The sequence below is a fragment of the Colobus angolensis genome, unplaced genomic scaffold (assembly GCF_000951035.1).
Source record: "Colobus angolensis palliatus isolate OR3802 unplaced genomic scaffold, Cang.pa_1.0 Scaffold359, whole genome shotgun sequence".
NCBI lineage: Eukaryota > Metazoa > Chordata > Mammalia > Primates > Cercopithecidae > Colobus > Colobus angolensis.
This window is the reverse complement of record NW_012116921.1, coordinates 2,603,479-2,620,793: the sequence shown is the minus strand read 5'-3', so window position 1 is coordinate 2,620,793 and position 17,315 is coordinate 2,603,479. Positions and strand designations below refer to the sequence as shown.

The 17,315-nt window shown below is 34.9% G+C and overlaps 1 protein-coding gene across 2 annotated transcripts in view; it reads right to left on the bottom strand.

The window, feature by feature from the left end:
- Nucleotides 1-12,413, bottom strand: part of IFI44L (interferon-induced protein 44-like) — a 28,816-nt gene extending 16,403 nt beyond the window's left edge. The window contains exons 1-5 of one of the 2 annotated variants that reach the window (XM_011953177.1): nucleotides 12,274-12,413; nucleotides 11,847-11,961; nucleotides 3,899-4,386; nucleotides 3,281-3,329; nucleotides 2,363-2,558 (exon numbers count right to left, since the gene is read on the bottom strand). In XM_011953177.1, coding sequence (XP_011808567.1) covers nucleotides 2,363-2,558; nucleotides 3,281-3,329; nucleotides 3,899-4,376 — 723 coding nt within the window. In that variant the 5' untranslated portion in view covers nucleotides 4,377-4,386; nucleotides 11,847-11,961; nucleotides 12,274-12,413. Of the gene's footprint in view, nucleotides 1-2,362; nucleotides 2,559-3,280; nucleotides 3,330-3,898; nucleotides 4,387-11,846; nucleotides 12,014-12,273 lie in introns of those variants that run through there. The other variant, XM_011953176.1, reaches the window with a different exon arrangement.
- Between the last annotated feature and the right edge of the window lie 4,902 nt (nucleotides 12,414-17,315).

Below are 17,315 nucleotides of genomic sequence, written 5' to 3'. Positions count from 1 at the left end.
AGTTGATGGGTGCAGCACACCAACATGGCACAAGTATACATATGTAACAAACCTGCACGTTATGCACATGTACCCTAGAACTTAAAAGTATGATAAAAAAAAAAAAAAAGTGACATCACATAAAAAAAAGTTCAGTTAACAACTCAGTTGGTCCGGTGCTTTTTCTAAAGACAACTGCTAATTTTCAATATGCATTAGAAGTACTTTATGAGCACTTTCCATGTTATCATACTGAATATCAAAATGATGTGTACTTTGGAAAGTACAGTTTAAATAAAACCAGTAACTGTTACTATTCATCAAGGAGTAAAACTGGCATTTTTTCCCTGTAAGTGCAGTAATTGGGAGAAATACAGTGACTAGTAGTAGTGTTTGGTGCCACCGTTTGATTCATATTAATGTGCCAATAGGTAAAACTATGTTGTATAATTAATTCAAGTGTCAAGACACCAGGAAAGACAAAAAAAACCTTAGAATAATTCCAAAAATAGTTTTGAACTCAGAGATACCCTTAAAATGTATCTGGGAACCCAAGGGGTCCACAAATCTCACTTTGAGAAGCACAACAGAACTTTCTTTCCTAGATAAACACATTCAATATTATGGCAAGGATATTTTTTAGAAGAATTCTGAAAGGATTTTATTTGTTGGTCAGATATACTTTCAACATACACACAAAAAAATGGAAGATTTAGGAAGAATTGCAAAGGAAAGGATTTCTCAGAGACACTTTAATTACAATTTTTCCATCTGTGGTTCTGGCAAGGGTGTAATATCACTCAAACCAGAAGGGAGAGAACCCTCTATGACCTATTGTGGTTTGTAATAAAGTCAAAAGGTCTCACTGGGCCATGAAACGCATAGGCGTAATCCCACTGAAGATTTTTATCTAGGAGAATAGGACTTACCAGTGCCTCAACATGAAAGAAATTACACTAAGCACTAGAGTTAAAGTACATGGTAAAATTTCAGGAACACCAATATGCATCTTCATAGTTTCCTTACCCATTGATTTGCTTGCTTTATAACTTCAGTTATTCAAAGGAAAGGGTCTTTAAGCAATAAAATATTCTATTTCCCTCATAAAAGTCTGCCCTACATTTCTTCAATTTAAATAACATTTGCATTTCATTGGAATTCAGTGTCTACAGCTTCTCTTAAAATAAGACCTTTGGAATTTAAAACTTAAAAGGAAGAAAGAGAAATTTCATCTTGAGTAGTACCTCTATTATAGTATATATCACAATGAATGATACATATTTATTATCTGCTTTGGTCTCTGAGATCTCTGGGCAACAGGACCAAGCATTATTTGTATTTAGGTGTCTATTTCTGAATAAATATTTAGCAAACAGAGACATTTCAATCAATGCTTAATTAATTTAATTTTTGTTGCTGTACCTTGCCATGGCTTCTGAGACTACACTGATATATTAAAATAAAGCCACTCCAGAGCATAGTATCTGACCAACATCAAGAAATAAGATGTACTTCTTGAAAGTCCTAGAAAATTCTTTCAGTTATTGAGTGTAACACAAAGGCTAAAATTCAACCATTACTGTCTTATTATGCAGTCTTATATTATGCTAAATTTTGCATTGATAATACACAGCATAATATTGTCACCTAACAAGTGACAATATTAATTTGTGGTAATCATTTAAAAAGCCTGATTCTAAAATTTTCTATTCTTTCCCGTTATTTTTTTGTTTGATAGCATGTGCATGATAACATTGAAAAGCATAAACCAGAAAGAATTTTCTAGACAAGTGTTGCATCATAATTTGTAGTTCTTTAGAGCAACAAGTAAGAAATCTATATTACTATTTATTTCCTTATGTATATCTTTTTGTAAATAAGATAGTTTTTGTAAGGGCATAGATTTATATTTCAAGTTCTCCTTCAAAGTTGGCCCACCAAAGTGAAATACTATTTTGCTTTTCATGACCATGTCTTAGAAAATGGTCTTATGTAATAAAAAAAAATTATCTTACATAATTCTCATTATTTTACTACAGAAAAGAAAAACATTTTAAACCAGGTAAAATCATATGGTACGTGAGTAAAATGAACATCAAATATAATGGCCAAATATTTCCATAGGGTTTTTTAATTTTTGTTGTTTTTTACACAAATACTAAAAAGTATTCTTTATGTAACTGCTTCTTCCTTCCATAAAATTTGAAAGGTTCTCTGTATAATATAGCACAATGGAGGTGATTCTGATTAAAATTTTACTTCTATTTTCCATTTGATTTAGCATTTAATTGTATGTTAGGATTGCCCTGAGAGAAAAAGGCAAAGACATGAACAATATAGTAATTGTAATCTATAAAATAAAATCCTCAGGGAAATAACTTACCCGTTCAGTAATGCTGATGGTATCAGACCCGACTATGGCTTGGCCAGTCACATGGCCATGAAAAACAGACTTGACTGAATTGAAAAAACTGGACTTTCCAGACCCAACTGGACCCACCAAAAGAATACGAATTTCTGAAACCAAGTCTGCATACGGCTTGTAGCCTCTGATGTCTGCTAGAAGCCTATTTCTGTGCCTGTTAAAATATAGTGGTTAAATACAGCATAAGAACAGCCAATAAAGAATACCATAAAGAACACTACAAGTCACCTAGAGCTTCTTTCTCTTCCTGAGAAGGGTATTTTTTCAATACTTAATTGTTATATTGATAATGGGATCTTCTATAATATGATTGGAAATATCTAAAATTATACATTTTGTGCTTAAAGAAAATGCATTATTTTACATCTGACTAAAGTTAAATATTAACCAGCAACCAAACAATTTTTCAACTATTAGTCTTAGATCACATGAATGTAATGAGAAATATCAGTAACATTGAAGATAAATTATTATTTTCACTAAAAATACATTAAGGAGAAATCAAAATAAAATATATGCAATGTAGCTATCTATAAATTTAAAAAGAGAGTTTGTTTTTGACATTTACTAAGGATTCTCAAAAGCTGTTTCTCAAGGAAAAGATTCAGAGAAATTATCTAAAATGGTTATCCAGACTCTACCTGGAAAATTTTGATCTGAAGTGGAAATGAAGTCAAATTGGTCAATGCCATCAGGTGGATATTTAAAGTTTCATAGTTGGTAGTGGTTTTGTTATTTTATGCCAAAAACATTATAACTCTTTTTTTTTAATCATTCCAGTGGCATGATTTTTATCTTTACTACTTATTTGTCAGCATTCTTTATACAAGTGGTCTAAATAAAATCATTAATAGATAGCCCAAGAATCCAACTTACTCTCTGGCTTTCAGTATCCTCTTTGTGCAGCCTAGGTTATACTTAGTTCCTATAGGAAATAAACATAGCATAATAAGTTTTTAAAAATTGTCTGGTTAAATATGGCCAAGTCTACTTTTGAAATAAGACATTGAGTTTGCTTGCATAACCCAGGGCTGAGCTGCTCAATTAGGAGTCAGGGTTGGCAACATAATGAGGGGAAGAGGAGAAAAAATTATCCTCTCTGCACATTAACTTGCTCTGGAAGCTCTCACATAATTACACCTAGAAGTTCTAAGGGTCATATGTTATAAGGGTCTGATCTTTGGGTCATACATCAAAACAGACCAGCTCTGATGATAAGATCTCTCTCTCTCCACATCTCCAACTCCTTTGTCATCTCTATCTCTGTACATATATTTCTCAACTTGCTCTTCTCAAAGCAGCCTATACGTTCTGGATAAAAACCTCATAATCTTTATGTTCCCCACATTTCATTTCAGAATTTATCACAGAGTATAAATTGGCACGAATCTAACTGTTCCTCTCACTTCCTCGCTCTTGTAGAGCAATTATTACCTACCGAACACAAAGATTAGAATCATAATGTGAGATGTAGGACTATCTAATTTTACGTACCTTCAACTCGAAAAACTTCGCACTCCAAAAATTGAAGGTGGCCATAAAACCTTAGTTTCAAATTTTTTGTCATCATTTTATCTAGATAAATTTTATTATCTGGACATACAACAAAAATATTCTTTTTCGATAAATGACACACCAGTTGTTTATCAATAATTTTTGGTGCTGTATTTAAGAGTAATGTTTCTATTTCAGTGGTGTCATTTTTCTTTTGAAGTGAAAACCACAGGGAATCATTTGGCTCTGTCGAACTTTCACATAAATTAGTATAATTTCCAAGCACAAAGGCTACAATCATATTTTCATTAATGTAAGTCATTGTTATAGTGTATCCCTGATGGCTGCATCTTTGAACCATATCTTCAATGCTACCTCCATGAACACTAGACTTATAGAGAAGACTCAAAGAAACATTTCCAAGCAGCTTGCGCAGATGATTTTCATCATTCCATGTCAATCTTGTTGTCACTTCCATTGTTCTAGATCTAATGGAAAAACAATTATAGGTTGAGAAGCTTATATAATATAGTAGCTTATAGCTTAGCTTTCCACTTCTACTTTCAGTGAGTTCTTTTTTCACTGACTCAATTAAAACATATTATTTGGTTAAGGCAAAAAATATAGAAATGGCACAATAATGTTAGATATAAAAATATATAATTTAGAAAGGAAAAGTCATTAAAATTTTTAAATCAATTGACAAACTTCAGAAAGTTAAAGAATAAAGAAAAAATAAATCTGAATAAGAGTCAGCAAACTTTTTCATAATGAACAAGATAGTAAATATTTTAGCCTTTGTAGGCCATAAGGTCTCTTCCACAATTACTCAACTAGCCTTTGTAGGCCATAAGGTCTCTTCCACAATTACTCAACTTTGCCACTGTAATACAAAAGAAGTCATAGACAATATGTAAACAAGAGAGCATGACTGTGTTCCAATAAAATTTTCTTTAAAAATGCATATGGCTGGAACAGAGGCCATCATCATCATATCACATTCATCATTTGCCAATGTATGAATTAGAAAATGGAGCCTAGGAATTCATGCAAAATAAAGCACATAAAGAAACTGAAATGTGAAAGAAGATAACAGCTGTAGAAGTCTTACAGCAGCATAATAGACAATTGGTCATCACAACAATTATTTCAACAAAAAAAAAACTGGAGAAGCAGGATAAACTATAAAAACACATGTGTCGGCCGGGCGCGGTGGCTCACGCCTGTAATCCCAGCACTTTGGAAGGCCGAGGCGGGCGGATCACAAGGTCAGGAGATCGAGACCACGGTGAAACCCCGTCTCTACCAAAAATACAAAAAAAAGTTAGCCTGGCGCCATGGCAGGCGCCTGTAGTCCCAGCTACTCGGGAGGCTGAGGCAGGAGAATGGCGGGAACCCGGAGCTTGCAGTGAGCCGAGATAGCGCCACCGCACTCCAGCCTGGTGGACAGAGCGAGACTCCGTCTCAAAAAAAAACAAAACAAAAACAAACAAACAAAAAAAACACATATGTCACAAAGCTCTAAAGACCAAACAAGGCAGTTAAGACCTATAGCTATTGGCAAAGATTTGGAGAAGTTATATAAAGAGAGATTAGCTAGGCATTTGGGAGCACATTTCCGACGTGCGTCTGTCAGATTCAGAAAAGGCATTTGTGGTGCTGAAAAATTAAGCAAAGCATTTGCTAGACTCATAGAGTTAGGGAGATAAAAATCATACTTTGGAGTGCAATAAGGAGAGTACCTGGGAAACCTTTCCCTTAGGCTACAGTTTGGGATTCTAAAGAGCTACAGGGAAAACCCAAAATCATAGGCTCTCACTTATAAGTGGGAGCTAAGCTATGAGTACACAAAGGCATACAACTGATAAAATAGACTTTAGAGACCCAGAAAGGAGAGGATGGAAGAGGAGCTAGGGATTTAAAAAACTACATATTAGATACAATGTACACTACTTGCACAATGGATGCACTAAAATCTCAGAATTCACCACTATATAATTCATCCATGTAACAAAAAACCATTTATACTCCAAGTACTATTGAAATAAATTTTTTAAAAAAATTTAAGAAAAGAGCTACAGAGAAGAAGTAAGTATGAACTGGAAGCAGACAGAGTTAATGTCATACTTCAGTATTCTTAATCCTGGATTGAATTAAAGTAAATGAGAGTTGCTAGTGTCCACAGTTGCACAGCAGAAACAAAATAAATCTTGTCTGGATGAAAAGAACATTCTTCCAGCTTCAAAATATCTCTATGATTTTTTAACTATTCAGTGACTCTCATTCATCATAAACACATTCATGTTTCGAGGTAAATGAAACAACATGATAGAAAACCAAGAGGAAAGAGCACACACTAGAAACAAACCATTACTTATACCGGAGTTACCCATAGAGATTTTTTAATTACTATGTTTAACATGTTCAAACAGCTAAAAGGTAAGATTGAATGATTTACAGTAAAATGAATACAATAAAAAGTCAAAAAGAGATTCTATATGTAAAAATATATATCTGAAATTAATAATTAAGTGAAAACATTTAACTGCAAGTAGGCATAAAGAATTAGAAGAAAATTTACCAACTGAAGTATTGAGACAAAAAGAGAATCAAAAGAGAAAAGGGCAAAAGGGATTAAAGGATATAGTAAAATTAGTTGAGATATATGAAACCAGAAAACAAGAATAAAAGAAAAAGAGTATAGAAGAGATATTCTACAAATCTTAAAAAGTAAACAAGTCTCAAAACATTTCAAAGTACTATAATATGGAATAAATAGTATAAGCCAGCAATTTTTTAACAAGAAGATAACTAGTAGATCCCCTCATATGTTGGAAAATAAAAAACATATTTTGAAATAATCCATTATTCAAATAAGAAATTATAATGAAATTTAATTAAATGATAAAATATTCTTGTTAAAACTTATAGAATGAAGATAAAACGTTACAAACATCATATAAGCTTAAACATATATATTAGAAATGAAGAAAGGCTGAAAATTAATTATATAAACTTTCACTTCAAAAAATCAGAAAAAATACCAATTAAACTCAAAGTAAGTAGAAATAATAAAAATAAAAGCGAAAATAATGGACAGAAATATTAATGGACAAATCAAGTATACAATAGAGAAGATTAACAAAACCAAAACCCAGTTTTCAAAAGGATTAACAAAATTTGTAAAACACTGCTGACATTGACAAAGGGAAAAAAGGGAAGTAATGTCCTAAAATCAAAAAGATAAGAGAAGGCCGGGCGCGGTGGCTCAAGCCTGTAATCCCAGCACTTTGGGAGGCCGAGACGGGCGGATCACGAGGTCAGGAGATCGAGACCATCCTGGCTAACACAGTGAAACCCCGTCTCTACTAAAAAATGCAAAAAAAAACTAGCCGGGCGAGGTGGTGGGCGCCTGTGGTCCCAGCTACCCGGGAGGCTGAGGCAGGAGAATGGCGTAAACCCGGGAGGCGGAGCTCGCAGTGAGCTGAGATCCGGCCACTGCACTCCAGCCTGGGCGACAGAGCGAGACTCTGTCTCAAAAAAAAAAAAAAGCATAAGAGAAAACATCAGTACCAATGCAATAAGTGATAAACTATAAAATGGTCTGAAGATAAACAACTTTGTAAAAATAAACTTAAGAATAAATTAAGTGGACAAATTTCTAGAAAAATACAACTTACCAAAGCTGACATAAAAGTAAACACAAAATTTGACTATCTCATAGCTATTTTTTAAAACTAAATTCATAATTAATTTAAGACTTCCCCAAGAAAACTCAAGGATCAGAGTCTAGTTGCTGAATTCGACCAAATTTTGAAGAATATATAATATACAATCTTACACATGTTCTTCCAGAGAATAACTTAGATACCAAAACCTGTTAATGGTGTTATAAGCAACAAAAATTACAGGCCACTCTTTTATAAATATAGATGGAATGATCCTCAGCAAATATTAGCAAACCAAAAAAAGAAAAGGAAAGAAAGAAAGAAGGGTAATACTGAGTCAAAGCATGTTATGACAACATGCAACAATATGCTGTCTCCAAGAAATCACTTAGACTTAAGAACACACATAGGATGAAAATCAAGTGATAATAAGGGCATCTTTGCAAATGGTAACCACAAGAACTGCAAGGTAACCCGCAAGGGGTGTGTGTCCTCATCCCTCACAAAATAGATAGTAAATCAAAACCTGTCATAAGAAGCTATGAAGGACATTATATAATAATAAAAGGGTCAATTCGCCAGAAAGACATAACAGTTATAAATATATGTTCATCCAACATCAGAGCACCTAAATAAATGAAGCAAACACTGAAAGAATTGAAGGGAGAAACAGCAACACAATAAGAGAAGGAGATTTCGATAGCCCAGTTACAATAATTTATCCATTATAAAATATCCAAACAGAAGATCAATAGGAAAACAGAGAACTTGAACACCATAGTCCTAATGGACCTAATAAGGCATATACAGGGCATTCCACCCAGCAACAACAAAATACACATTCTTCTCACATGTATTATAGGAGAGTTCTCCAGGATAGATTACATGTTAGGTCAAAAAACAAGTCTTAATAACTCTAAGAAGATTGAAACTGTATCAAGTGTCTTTCCTCATAACCATGTAATGAAAATAGAAATCAACAGCAGAAAATCTAGAAAATTAACAAGGATGTGAGAATTAAACTACACCCTCTGGAATAAGCAGTGGATCAAAAAGAAATCTGAAGGGGAATTTGAAAATATCTTGAGGCCACCATGGTTCTCAGACATTCGGATTCTGGGACTTACACCACCAGCTCTCCCAGTTCCCAGGACTTTGGGTTCAGATTGGGAGTTCCACCACTGGCTCCACTAGTTCTCAGACATTTGGATTCAGACTGAATTATACCACCAGTTTTCCTGGTTTTATATCTGGCAGGTGGCAGATAGTGAGACTTCTGCACCTCCAACGTCATGTGATCCAACTCCCATAACAAATTTCCTTAGTCTTTTTTTTTTTTTTTAATGTTGCTTCAGTTTCCCTGAAGAACGTTGACTAATACAAATTGGTCATCTCAATAGATACAGAAAAGACTTTTGACAAAATCCAAACCCTTCCATGATTAAAAAAAAAAAAAAAAAAAAAAACAGGAGCAGAAGGAAATTACCTCAACATAGTAAATCCATGTATAAATAGTCCACAGTTAACATCCTATTCAGCAGTGAAAAACTGACAGCTTTTCCTCTAAGATCACGTACAAGACAAGATTATCCACTTTTACTACTTCTATTCAACATAACACTGAATGTCCTAGCCAGAACAAGTAGGCCACAATAAAAAAGAAAGTGAAAAAGATACCTGAATGATAAAGGAAGTAAAATCACCTCTGCTCACAGATGATATTACCTTATATGTGGAAAACCCTAAAGCAGCTACAGATAAAGTAATAGTATTGACTAATTTATTGTGCTATTCATCTATGACTGCATAGCAATTTCCCATTCATTTAGAGGCTTAAAACAAAACACATTTATAGTCTCACAGTTTCTCTGGGTCAGAAATCCAGCCATTACTTAGTTTGGTTCTCTGCTTCAGAGTCTTCCATGAAATTGCAGCAAAGTACTAGCCACAGCTGCAGAATGTTTATGTTTAATGGGAGAAGGCCATGCTTCCAAGCTCCTGTGGTTGTTAGCAGAATTCAGTTCCTTATGGTTGTAGATATGAGAACTCTATTTCTTGCTAGCCGATGATCAGAGGCTGTCCTCAGTTCTCAGTTGGTTATTGGCCTGAAGTCACCCTTAATTCCTTGCCAAATGGGCCTCCCCAACGTGACCACTTACTTCACTGAAACCAGCAAGGGAGAGAATCTCCTAGCATAGCGGACATTATAATCTTAACATATCACATTTGCCAAATTCTATTAGTTACAGTTAAGTCACAGGTTCCATCTACAGGCAAGGGGGGATTATACATGGACATGAGTATTAAAAAAAAAATAGGACAGGGACAATTAGGAACTATTTTAGGGTCTGTACACCACATTGTAAAAGATAACTGAATACAATCAATATGTTAAATATTGTTTAATATGGTCAATATGTTAAAATTCCTTCTAGTATCTCTCAGGTTTATCACAGCAACCTTTCTGTTGTGAATTTCTATTAATGATAGAAAAGATATGGAATCAACCTAATTGTCCATAAGTCGATGGATAAAGAAAAATGGGGTATATTACACAATGGAATACTATCTAGCTATAAAAACAGTAAAATCATGTCATTTGCAGCAACATGGGTGGAACTGGAGAATATTAAGTGAAATAACCTAGGCACAGGAAATATCACGCGTTCTCACTCATATGTGGAAGCTAAAAATGTTGATATTATAAATGTGGAGAGTATAATGATAAATACTGGAGGCTAGGAAGGGTGGGTGGGTGTCTAGGAAGAACAGATGAAGAGATGTCGGTTAATGAGTACAAATATACAGTTAAATAAAAGGTAGAAGTTCTATTAGTCAACAACAAAGTAGAGTGACTATAGTCAAAAACAATGTATTGTGTATTTCAGTAGCTAGAAGACTTGGCTTGTTCCCAACACGTGGCAATAATAAATACTCAAAGTGATGGAAACCACAAATACCCTGACTTGATCATTACACATTCTAAGTGCATCACCAAATATCACCTGTACCCCATAAATATGTAATGTATCATGTATCAATAAAAATAAAATTAATATGTCTATTAATTTTTTAAATTATTGTATAAAACCATTTTTGCTGGTATATAAAAACAGAAGTAATTTTAACACAGTAATACTAGAGATCATATTTAGATACATATACACATACATACAGAAAACCATAAAAACAATTATGACAATAATTTATACCAAAGTCTAGATAATGTTGCCCTCTGGAAATAAAAAGAAGAGTAAAGAATATAGGAGAGCCTGGGTGTGGTGGCTCACACCTGTAATCCCAGCACTTTGGGAGCCCAAGGATGGCAGATCACTTGAGGTCAGGAGTTCAAGACCAGCCTGGCTAACATGGTGAAACCCCGTCTCTACTAAAACTACAGAAATTAGCCAGGCATGGTGGTGCACACCTGTAATCCCAGGTACTTGGCAGGCTGAGGCACAAGAATCCCTTGGACCCGGGAGGCTGAGGTTGCAGTGAGCCGACATCGCAACATTGCTCTGCAGCCTGGGCAATAGAGTGAGACTGTCTCAAAAGAAAACAATGTATAGTAGAGAGTCATAGATTTCTTCAACTTTATTTGTAATGCTTTTGTTTTTAAGTAAAAGCAAACTATTCTAATTTAAAAAGCAAATCGTTTTTACAATCGGGTAAAACTATATCAGATTACAGGGTGGATCATTTATACTCTTTAGTTATCTGTGTGTGAAATTTTCATTAAAATAAAAGACAAATGAAAGAGCAAAGTATGATCATTAGCAACAATTCCACTCGGAAACTCCTTTTTAGAAAAACAGAAAGCAAGCTTTTTCTTCACACACAGCTAGGAAACATTGGATGGCAAGAAGTCACTTACCTGTGATATTCTCACTTACACATGGAAGCTTTTAAAAAAAAGTTGATTTCATGGAGGCAGAGAGTAGACTGGTGGTTACCAGAGGTTGGGAAAGTCAGAGGAAGGGGATGATGAAAAGAGGTTGGTTAAAAGGTACAAAAATACAGCTACATATGCAGGAGGAATAAGTTCTCGTGTTCATAGTACAATAGGGTAACTATAGTTAACAATAATTTATTGTCTATTTTGAAAAGGTTAGAAGAGAAAATTTGGAATGTTCCCAACACAAAGAAATGATAAATGGTTGAGGCAATGGATTTCCCAATGATCCTGATTTGATCATTACACATTGTATGCTTGCATCAAAATATCACACATACCCCATAAATATGTACAAATATTATGTTTCAATTAAAAAGTCGCTTACCTGTTTCTAAGAGCTGAATCAGGCTTAAATTGAGGATTAGCTGTTCTGTCTGATTTACTGAGCAGCCACGGTTTGGGGACAGAAGTTTCTTAAAAGATCCCTGACTTCAGAGATTCTAGGAAAGAAAGGAAACTGAAACTCAAAGCAGCAAATGCTCAGCTGGCAGCATGCCAACTGCCACTAAGTTTCTTTTTCCTCACTAGGAAGAGAGAGAAACAAAGAAAAAATAAATCCTGCTGAGCACATAAAAACAATAACTGGTCCCCTTGTAGCGCACATGTAGGCATGCATGAAATGATCATTACCAAGAAAAAACTGCAGTAAAGCTAATAGTGAACATTTCATGTGCATTTTTCTACTTCCCTCATTTTTCCTACATTTATTAATTGGAATTTAGAGTTGTGCATGGCACTGTGTAACTGCGTACGTTTTCCTAATTTCTCCTCAGAACAACTGCATACTGTAAACACTATGACTATCCCTATTTGTTAAAGTACAAAAAAATAATAATTTAGCTGAGAGAATCATGGAGCTGGATGGTATTCAAAGCCAAGCCTGTCTGCACTGGAACAAACAGATGAAGATTCAGCTTTTCCTGAATTCATAAGGCATTATGCTGTTCATTTTCTCATTTACTCCTTCACTCAGTCCACACTGGCATAGACCCTGGGGAAGGATAATGGTGGGTAAGATTTAAAAAATAAAAATTAAAATAAAAAACATACCCTCAAAGAGAGTGCTGTACACTCAGGAAGACAGTCAGGCATAGCCATCTGAATTACCGTGCTAAGTACTAAACAAGATTCTCTGAAAGCCAGGAGAACAGTAGCCTCATCCAGTCTTGGGGCACTTGTAAAAGGCTTGCTAGCAAATCAAAGTTTAAACTGAGACATGAAGTGGAAGCAAGGAAGGCAGGAGAACACGGTGTCATCAGGGCCATCCAAGTATTTCAGTCTGTCTGGAATGGAGTGAGAGCATTGGATTCATAAGCAATGGGGCTAGGGAGGTGACTAGGGCCGAAGAGGACCTTGCAAGTTTTTAATTACGTTGGATTTTATCATTAAGACAATGAGAAGTTATTAAGGCTCTAAAAGCAGAGGAATGGCATATCAAAATTGAATGTCTTCGAAGAAAAAAGGGTATATCAGTTTTATCTCTTGCTTTGTAACAAGTTATTACCATCCACAGGCTTTAAAACAATTCAAATATATTATTGCACAGCTTCCATGGATTAGGAGACTAGCATGACTCAGCTAGATACTCTGCTCACGGTCTGTCACTCAAGGTGTTAGCCAGCTATCTTGTCATATCAATCTCCAATAAAAGGAATCAAGGCTACTTGGAGAAATGTTTGACTACAGGTCTGGGATCACAAAACTACAAAATGAACGTAGAATATCTTCTCATGCCAGAAAGTAAGAAGGTGCTCAAAAACAAATGGGACATGTCAGAAGGCAGAGAAATGACCAAAGGGGAAACAATTTGAGAGAAAAAAAAATATGAGTATTGGATTATCACCCATGGAATAAAATAAATATCTATACTGATATAAATAAACAAATAACTGAGTAAGTAAATAAATGAGTGAGAAATCACAACTCTAAATTCCAATTAATGCAGGAAAAATGAGGGAAGTAGAAAATCAGTATTAGGTAAATTCTATAGTAATAAATTTTTACAGGATGATCCAGCAATGTATGCTAAAATTAATGAGTATAAATTTAGAGAGAAATAGAATATTTATATAGCCTCAAAGACTCTCCCCTGGTATATTTATTAATTTCAAAAGAAAAAAATCGTCACTTTAAAGTGGATAAATCCTGCAGATACCACCTTAACTAAGTGATCAAGGATAACATTGCCAGGATGGGCATATTGATGCCAGGCACCCCAGTTATCATTCACAGAGAAGAGTGCATCGCTTGTGTGGTATTATTGCATAACTTTCATCTAATCATGAGAAAACATCGGACAGACTCAAACTGAAGGACATATTATAAAATACCTTCCCAGAATTCTTGAAGTGTCAAGATCCTGAAAGACAAGGAAAGACTAAGGAACTGTCACAGACTGGAGGAGACTAAAGAGACAGCTAAATACATTGTGAGATCTTAAATGGATCTTGGGACAAAGGACACTAATAGAAAAACTAATGAAATTTGAATGAGGTCTGTGATTTAGTTAATAATATCATACCAATGTTAATTTCTTGGTGTTGATAATTTTACTCTGGTTATGAGAAATGTTAATTTTAAGGAAAGCTGAATCAAGGGTATATGAAAACTTTCTGTACTATATTTCAACTTTTCTGTAAGTGTGAAATTATTACCAAAAAAAAACCCACAAAAATTAACGGACAACTTTCTTACTAAGAGAATCCCCAATCCCCATGACTTGTGAAATCTTTTAAATATTAGACAACGAAGAGGTCCTGGCAGGCTGATAGCCAGACCATGGGTGTGACTGTGGCTCACAAAACGCCAGAAAAGTGCTTATGGCGCTGCACTGGTAACAACTGCTGGAAATTCACACTGTGCTACTGGGGAAAGCTGGTGGCAGGGAAATGTCTCACTCGAGTCACACTGCTACAAAACCACCTTAGGGGGATACTGAGGAAAGCTGAAAGCTGCTAGGTGCTGCTGGCCACCATGGACTCACTGCAGGAGCTTGGCACTGGAATAGCTGTGCCTGCTGCAGAAGCTGGGCCCTGAGAAGTAACACGTGCTTCAAAATCTGCAGAACCCCAGAGCAAAACTTTCTCTTGCAATGTCTCTTCAGCGCCCTCTACTGACAAAGGTTAACTTTATGCCGGCTGACAAAAGAAAAACATTTAAAGAGACTACGTTTTCAGAGACTGGGCAATGCATAAGTTTGGAGTTGAGGGAATAAATTGATAACTGGAAAAAAAGAAAATGAAACTAGAAGACGTAATATTATATAAGTATTATGAAACCATCATAAACATGTGCAATGGTCTGGATGTTTGCATTGGCCCTCCAAATTCATTTTTTTAAAAACATCAGGGTTATTGGTGCAGGTTTGTTGCATAGGTATATTACGTAATGCTGAAGTTTGGGCTTCTAGTGAAAGCATTACTCAAATAGCGAACATGGTATCCAATAGGTAGTTTTCGAACTCTTGACCCCCTTCCACCCACCTCTCTTTTGGAGTCCTCAATATCTACTATTTCCATATTTATATCCATGTGTACCCATTGTTTAGCTCCCACTATAAGTGAGAATATCTGATATTTGATTTTTTGATTCAGAGTTATTTCACATAGAAAAATGGCCTCCAGCTCCACCCATGTTGCTGCAAAGGACATGAATTTTTTTTCTTTTTGTGGCTGCATAGTATCCCATCATATGGAATATGTACTACATTTTCTTCATCCAGTCTACTATTGATGAACACTTAGATTGATTCCATGACTTTGTGACTGTAAATGATGCTGCGATAAACATAAAAGTGTAGGTGTCTTTTGGTCAAATGATTTCCTTTCCTTTGAGTAGATACTGATAGTGGGATTGCTGGGTCAAAGAGTAGTTCTATTTTTAGTTCTTTGAGAAATCTCAATACTGTTTTCCATAGGAGTTGTATTAATTTACATTCGCACCAGAAGTGTATGACATTCTCTTTTCTGCACATCCTCACCAACATCTGTTATTTCTTGAGTTTTTAATAATAGCCATTCTGACTGGTATGAGATGATATCTCATTGTAGTTTTGATTTGCATTTCCCTGACAGTTAGTGATGTTGAACATTTTTTCATATGTTTGTTGGCCTCTTTTATGTCTTCTTTTGAGTAACGTCTGTTCATGCCCTTTGCCCACTTTTTAAAGGGGTTATTTTTCTGTTGATTTGTTTGTATTCCTTATAGATTCTGGATATTAGTTCTTTGTCAGATGCATAGTTTGCAAATGTTTTCTCTCATTTTGTAGGTTGTTAACTCTGTTGTTTCTTTTTCTGTGCAAAAGCTCTTTAGTTTAATTGAGTCCCATTTCTCTATTTTTGCTTTTGTTGCATTTGCTTTTGAGATGTTAGTCATAAATTATTTGGTTAGTCCAATGTCCAGAAGAATTTTTTCCTACGTTTTCTTCTATGATTTTTATACTCTCAGACTTTACACTTAATGTTTTAATCCATCTTTAGTTAATTTTTGTGTATGGTGATATATTGGGTCCAGTTTCATTCTTCTACATGGCAAGTCAGTTTTCCCAGTACCATTTACTGAATCCCTTCGTCATTGTTCATTTTTGTCATTGTTCAGTTTTCCCTGTACCATTTACTGAATCCCTTCGTCATTGTTCATTTTTGTCAGCTTTGTAAAATATCAGTTTGTTGTAGGTATGGGGCTTTATTTCTGAGTTCTCTATTCTGTTCCATTGAACTATGTATCTATTTTTGTACCAGTACCATGCTGTTTTGGTTACTACAGCCACATAGTATAAAGTCAGGTAATGTGATGCATCTGGCTTTATTCTTTTTTGCTTAGGACCATTTTGACTGTTTGGGCTCATTTTTGGTTCCATATGAATTTTAGAATTGTTTTTTCTAATTATGTGAAAAATGACTACAGCAATTGAATCTGTAAACTGCTTTGGGAAGTGGTCATTTCAATGATATTTATTTTTCCTATTCATGAGTATTAGATGTTTTTCCATTTGTTTGTGTCGTCTACGATTTCTTTCCTCAGTGTTTCATAATTCCTATTGTAGAGATCTTTCAGTTCCTCAGTTAAATGTATTCCTAGGTAATTTTTTGTGTGCACACAGAAAAAGCATTTGATGAAATACAACCTCACATTGTGATTTTTTTTAGAAAACCCTCAACAAACTAGACCTCAAAGGAACATACCTCAGAATAATAAGAGCCATCTCTGACTAACCCACAGCCAACACCATACAGAATGGACAAAGTTTGGAAGCATTCCCCCTAAAAACTGGAAAAAGACAAGGATGCCTACTCTCACCACTCCCATTCAACACAGTACTGGAAGACCTAGCCAGAGCAATCAGGCAGGAGAAAGGAATAAAAGGCATCCAAACTGGAAAAGAGGAAGACAAATTATCTCTGTTTGCTGACAACATAATCTTATACCTAGAAAACCCTAAAAATTCCTCCAAAAAACTCCTAGACCTGATAAACGGATTCAGTAAAGTCTCGGGAAATAAATTTAATGCACAAAAATCAGCTGCATTTCTATACACCAACAATGCCCTAAATTCATATGTTAAAACCTAATCACCAATGTGATGGTATGAGGACGTGGGCCCTCTGGGTGGTGATTTGGTCATAGGGGCAGGGCTATTATAAATGGACTTAGTGCTTTTATTTTTTTTTCTTTTTCTTTTTTGTCATTTGTATACAAATTAAATTTTAAAAATTAATGCAAAATTTTAGTTATTTTTTTTATTATACTTTAAGTTCTAGGGTACATGTGCATAACGTGCAGGTTTGTTACATAT